Source organism: Peromyscus californicus, unplaced genomic scaffold (assembly GCF_007827085.1).
Source record: "Peromyscus californicus insignis strain IS unplaced genomic scaffold, ASM782708v3 Scaffold_6__1_contigs__length_162567912, whole genome shotgun sequence".
Lineage (NCBI taxonomy): Eukaryota > Metazoa > Chordata > Mammalia > Rodentia > Cricetidae > Peromyscus > Peromyscus californicus.
This window is the reverse complement of record NW_026294584.1, coordinates 41,940,748-41,947,220: the sequence shown is the minus strand read 5'-3', so window position 1 is coordinate 41,947,220 and position 6,473 is coordinate 41,940,748. Positions and strand designations below refer to the sequence as shown.

Here is a 6,473-nt window from a genome sequence, read left to right as displayed (position 1 = left end):
GGCCCTCTCCTCTCTTTCTACCGTGTGAGGGTACCACATTAAGATGGCAGCTGCAGCCAGGCGGTGGTGGCCCACACCTTTAATCCCAGCACTTGGGAGGCAGAGGTAGGTGGATCTCTGTGAGTTCGAGGCCAGCCTGGTCAACAGAGTAACAGGTCCGAGACAGCCAGAGCTCTACACAGAGAAAGCCTGTCTCGAAGAACACAACAACAAAAGATAAGAGCCACAGTTTGTAAGATGGACCTCACTTGACCTGGCCGTGTTGGATCTTATCTTTGACATCCAGTGCCCAGAGTTATGGAATGAAAATGTCTGCTGTTCACACTTCCCAGCCCATGGTCTTCTGTTGTAGCAGCTGGTAGGTAAGCAACACCCCCGTGCCCCCCAGCAGAGACTGGAAACCAAGCCTGTTGCTAATTTCGATGGTGAGGGAGGAAAGTTTGCTTAACCTGAGATTTTGTGGGGTCCTTCCTAGCATTTTCTCTCCAGAGACACCGGTGACCTTTTTGGGGAAATGGTCTTTTTAGTCGCCATGGAAATGATGTGGCTTTAATAGCCAGACCCCGGTCCCTCTGGACAGGAGTTGAGGAGGTCAGGTCCTGCATGGGCTGAAGGGATGACTATTCTGTGACTACCATGAGCCAGGTTCATCTCTTCTGCTCTGTGAGCTTGGCTGGTCTGTTGCTAGTTTGGGTGGTTTTCGTTTGATTGTTTGCTTGGGCTTTTGTTGTTGATACTTCTGACTTTGATTTTTAAAAATAACCTGGTGCTTCTCAAGGCTGGTTTGCAGAACTGCACAGCCTCTGGTGTAGAATGTGCTCCTTGACCAGCCCTGGGCTTTAGGGGAATCCTTTCGCCTGAATAACTGGCGGCTAGCTGTGGCCAAGCCCGGGTGGAGCTGACCCGGGTGATGGCTGGACGCCAGCCAGGCCTTGCTCTGTCACACACAAACAGCTCTCCTGAAGCCCCTCCACAGAAGGAGACAGAAAACAAAGCAGGGAAGCGTCATTAATTTATTTAAGTTTACACAAAATAAAACAGAAGTTTGTTATCATATAAAAACAAACAAAAAACAAAACAAAACAAAAAAAAAAACCAAGCATTTTTGCATATGGGAAGTTTCACAATCTGGGAATGAACCATAGTGCCGGGTTTTCTGAGCAAAAGGCTCAGGACGTTTCAGCTGGCTGAGGTGGCCAAGGTGACATATCATAGACCCCAGAGCAGTTTGACACCAGCCACCACAGCCCTCTGCTCCAGACTGTGGCCCTTGGGACTCTTTCAATGTCCACTTTTGTGGCCCATAAAGTCCTTGCAGCATGTCCCTTCCTATTCCGTCCTCCCCTGTCACTCCCCCTTCACTTCCTGGCCATCCGTTAACCCCTCCACATACCGACTTCCACTAAGACAGCACCCTCCTAGTAGGAAACGCATCCCTCACCTCCTCCAAAACCTACCTCAAGTTCCTCTCTTCTAGCCAGCACCCCAAAACCTGATCCGGTTCACCTCCAGAGTGCATTAGCTGACTGGAGGAACACCCTTCAGGACTGAGGAACTGGTCCCTAGTCTGGGCCTGTCACCTGTTTGCCGTTATAGTTTTAAGTGTCGTCTAAGTAACTCTTAACAGAAAATCCAAGATCCAAACTGCTTCGGAACCCAGTGGTTTCTGAGTGATGATATGTTGCCTCGAGTAGAAAATCCCACACCGTGAAATCTCATTTCGTGCACATAACATTATTTAAGAACACTGTATAAAATTACCTTCAAGCTGTGTACATACGGTATTATGAAATAGAAATAAATTTCAGGTTTATACTCGGGTCCCACCCCCAAGATACCTCATTATATGTATTCAAAGATATCTAAGACTGAAGAGACTAAAACCCAAAACTTTCTAGTTCCAAGCACTTTGGATAAGGGATCCTCAACCTGTGTTTTCTTATGTTTAAGACCCCAGTCCTCCTGTGTCAACGGGTGTGCTACAATAGCGGTGGATGCTAATGTGCCCTGAAAAGTATGCAAATGCTATAGAGTGCAAGCAGGGTTACCCTGGGCACTGTCACAGCTTAGGCTGCTTCCCACCCTTTGAGGACAGCACTGTGCTCTCAGCTGTGTGGTGCTGCCATGGTGAAGTATCCACCTTGGCACACCGGTGACTAGGGTTTTACCGCAGGGACGTGAGCCCCCGATTTTTGTGTTTCTTTGGTGAGCTTCTCTAGCCCACAGCACCAGTCAGGGCTGAGCACGCAGCGGTGCTCAGTCTTAAAGTGTATTGCTTTCCATTGAGTCTTCTTGCATTGATCTGCCACCCACAGTGTGATGGTGACATTAGGGTGCAGGGTGGTGGAAAAACCCAAGCCCCTTTGTCCATCCTCTTGAACATGACCTCCAGCCTGAAGGGCACTTCTGGCAGCCTGGCCTGGGGCCCTGGCACTTCCTCAGCAGTGCTGGCCCAGGCCTCAGGACCATCAGCTGAATGATTTCTCATTCCCACTGGAACAAAACTCCCCACAGAATGGGTGGGAAACGTGGTTTTACTTTGGATGAACCAATCAGATTGACGTGCAAATACCTACTAGGGTTGCCGCCAGGTTAAGAAACCCATTGTGGGGATCAACCCTGGACAACTTGGAGGGCCACACCAGGCACCCTGTTCTTGGGGATCACTGTCTCAACTGTGGTACCCTCACTCCCTGAGCTCAGCAATATGCCAATAAAATGGCCTGTAGCTTTAGCCCCCTCCAAGGGTGCCTGGTACACTCTAAACTGCTCTTTTCACCAAAACCACACTAGGTGGTTGCAGGAGCTGAGGAAGTTGCCTCCCCCTTTCAGAAAAGCCCACCACATATGTGTTATTCAAAAAACACATTCTGAATCCTCCTCCCTCCCTCTAACACATCCCCTACCCCCAGGTGCACAGAGACACATATTACACTTGACAAAATTCATCTTCTTTTGATAATAACCTAGCCTATGCTCCAGGCAATGCCACTGCAAAAGTGTTTGCATGAAATCAGTCACAATAGAAACAAAGCCCGTCACCAGAGGACAGACTTGAGAGCCATCTCGGATGCCTCTTGCTCAGGAGAGCCCAACCTTCCAGTTACTCAAAACAGGTTTGCCTCAGGTTGACCGTCAATGGGATTGAAAACAGCACCCTAGGAGCCTCCCTAGCCCTGACTGACCCCAAAGCCTGAAAAAACAAAAAACAAAAAACAATGCTTTGCTTCAAATCCACCCAAAGTAAAATGCAGAATAAATAAATAAGCGCTTCCAACATGCGCTGCTTGGGAGTTTCCAGCTGTGTGTGGCTGCAGCCTTCATGGTGCTCCCCGGAGACTCTGAGACAAACCAAAGGCTCTACCCACCCCTTCTTCATATTCCCTGGGTCACAGTAAAGCATGTACTGACAGGCGGGTAGAACAGGGAGGGGACAGGATGGCTCTTATCTATACTTGCTGAAGAACTGGGTGAGAATCAGCTCTGCAGACTGGCCCTCCTCCTAGTGCTCGTGGAATCGTGTGCATATCTTTAGTCAAGCATTGTGGAGTCATGCCTTCGGAAGAGGGGCCTAGAGGAGTGAGAGAAATGGGCAGAGTCCTGGATGAGGGGTGTGCACACATGGTTCTCCTCTCCCAGAGACACCTGGAAGCCAAGGTTTCTTCCCTCAACCCAATCCTTGGGAGACTGGTGGTCCTTGAAACCTCAGCATTCGGGGCTGAGGTCCAAGTGTCGCAGAATGTCCTGCAGAGAGCCCTGCAGCCTGCTCAGAGCCACCACCTCAGTGGAGTAGAGTGAGGCTTCCAGGACGCCGTCCAGGCTCTCCAGCTTCTGCAGGTCGCTGGTCTGAGGCAGGGAACAGCTCTTGGAGGAGGCCAGCAGATGGAGAAGGTCGCGGAGGTTCTCCAGGTCGTTAGATATTTGCACCACATTTCGGGAAGGCAGGCTGGAGAGGATCTGTTGGTAGACTGCCAGAGTCTGCTCCATCTTAGACAAACTCAGGATGGGGTGGAGCCCGGGAATGAAGTCCAAACCGGTGACCCTCTGCTTGGCGGATACCGAGTGCTGTACAGGAAGGAGGAAGAGGAGCAGCAGACACTCAGCAAGTGGAGGGGAATCAGTCTCCAAAGCCCTCCAGCACGTCTGCGAGCCTGGCCCGTCTCCTTCCTTCCTCACCTTCCCGGGCCAGGCCCTTATCTCCTGTGCTCAGCTGATGGCTGAGCCACTGAGCTGGTCTCCCAGACATCAGACGTCTATCATTCTGAGCACCCCCCCCCCCCCCCCCCCCCCCACGCGCTCCTTTAACTTCTAACTAATCTTCTTTGGTAATTCCTTTCTCCAAACGGCATCTGTGAGGGACTAGCCATGGCTCTCTATTCCTTATACTCACTCTAGCCTCCCTCCCCTTATCAGATCTCTCCCTCCCAGTCCTATTCTTACATGGTTCTCCCTCATTAGGGTCAAAGTCGGGCCCCTCCCCACTCCAGTGAATCTGGTTTCCAGGAAGAGCTCTTCCCTCCTGGGTGACGTTCTCTCATTACTACCCATATTTGGGTAGTTAGGTCTCCCATGTGCAGCCCTGATGACTACTTTTAGAAGATGATGAAGATTGCTCTTCTTTGTGACTTCGAAAGGAGGGTGAGCCACAGGCAGGAAAAGCTGTAGCTAAACCGGTTAGAAACCTAAGGATCCTCCTGTGTAGACTGGCAAGTGGAGACACGGTTGGGAGTCTGGCCACCTGTCAATGGGACACCATAGCCTTTAGGGTTTCCTGTGGTCCTGCAAACTAGGAGTCAAGGAAGTAGATTCAGGTGGGAAGGAGAATGAGAGGGACGGAAACAAAGGACTGAGGAGAAGGGGAGATCGGCTGCAGAGCAGGGAGGGACCACAGTTCTCCCGGATGTGCGCCTTACACGCTCAGCTCCCATGAGGGCAGGGTTTCCTGTGGCAGAGGGAAAGTGGACACAAGTGGCCTTATCACAGAAGCTATGGTTTCTTAATGGGAGAGTACGACAAAGTCAAATTCCTTAAAGTGGTTTAGAATTAGAACCCCAGTTGAGCAGTCGGTGCTGGGTTTAGAACTGGAACCACTCAGCTCTGGATTCCAGCAGGTCAAGAGCCATAACCAGAGAGAATGGATACCCTAGGCTTATAAATCCCCAGCCTCCAGGTCGTGCCTGGCATTCTGACTCCGATTCCAGCCCCACTTTTCCTTTGTCTCTCAGAGTCTCCCTACCGTGTGCGAAATGTCATTGATCCTGGTGACAATGGTCTTGATGAGGGTTTTGGTGTCATCCTGGACTTTCTGGATAGGCACAGCTTGCACATAGGACAGATAGGACCAAAGCCACAGGAAGCGGCACAGGGGTCTCCAGCACATTTTCCTTCCTGGGATCTTCTTGGCCTGCAAACAGAAGGAGCGACACTTTTCAAGAGCCCAGTATAAATCCACCCGTCGGCCCTGCTGCCAACCTGCCATCCGATGTGGATAGATAAGATTTGCTTTCCTCCCTAGCTAGCTACTATCCTCTCAAAGTCAAAGACAATTCGTTACCGAACCTGGGTTAATAAAATGCGTCCCCTTGGGAAGATTTTTTAACAGGTCAATAAAGCCACGGTGATGTGTCCTGTCGATCATAGGGCAGTATTTGTCGGATGGGTGTGATGATGATGGGGGCTTTATTGCATACTTCAAGGGAGAGAGAACCAACTCTTAAGGTCTAGTTGAACGTAGCTGTTTACTCACTGCCTAACTTTAGGTGTATCACATAACCACTCAAAACTCCACCTTTCTCCCTACAATCTACCTATCTCCGAGCTTTTATGAAGATGAAATTAGCCAACGCACGTGAAAGAGTTGGAGGAGTTTGAAGTGCTCCTCTCGCTACTCTTAGGGCCCAGTGCTGCCCAGCCCTTCCTCTTACTCTCTGTTACCACCTTCATTACCGATTTATAACTTCCTTCCTCTCTCAGGGGGAACCTGAATGCAAGCAGCGTTTCCCCATTAGACATGGTGCACCAAGGATGGAGGATACTTCCTACCCTCCAGCACCTCAGCGTAACAGGAGGGACAGACGAGCAAGTAGGCTGTTTCAACGCAGGAAGATGGAGCTTCACAAGAAGAGAAGTGTGAGACATCGCAGGAGCCCAGAGGAGGTTGCCGTGGCTGGTGTTGAAGACCGAGAAGGGGCTGGGAGAGCAGAACACGGTTGCCACATGTGACCAAGACGTCAGAAGTGCAAAGGTGTGGAGGCAGAAGCGAACACAGTATATTCACTTAGAATGCTGGAAATTTCAGTCATGGAACCCTGGGTTTTTAAATTAACACTATGCAGATGCTTGATTAAGAAAACACAAGTTTGATGAGATGCATGAGGCAAAAAGGTAATAAAGTTAAATGTATGCAAGTCTGTAGCCAGTGATCCATGCTAAGGGTGTATATATGAGCTTGAATAATAAAGATATCCATCCTA

The 6,473-nt window shown here is 50.0% G+C and overlaps 1 protein-coding gene across 1 annotated transcript; it reads right to left on the bottom strand.

Moving 5' to 3' along the window:
- Nucleotides 1–3,324: 3,324 nt before the first annotated feature.
- Nucleotides 3,325–5,495, bottom strand: Lep (leptin). Its single transcript, XM_052721409.1, has 2 exons — nt 5,237–5,495; nt 3,325–4,065 (listed from the first exon to the last, which is right to left on the bottom strand). Exons 1-2 carry the CDS (start codon nt 5,477–5,479, stop codon nt 3,706–3,708), a joined length of 603 nt encoding a protein of 200 aa, XP_052577369.1. The 5' UTR covers nt 5,480–5,495; the 3' UTR covers nt 3,325–3,705.
- Between the last annotated feature and the right edge of the window lie 978 nt (nt 5,496–6,473).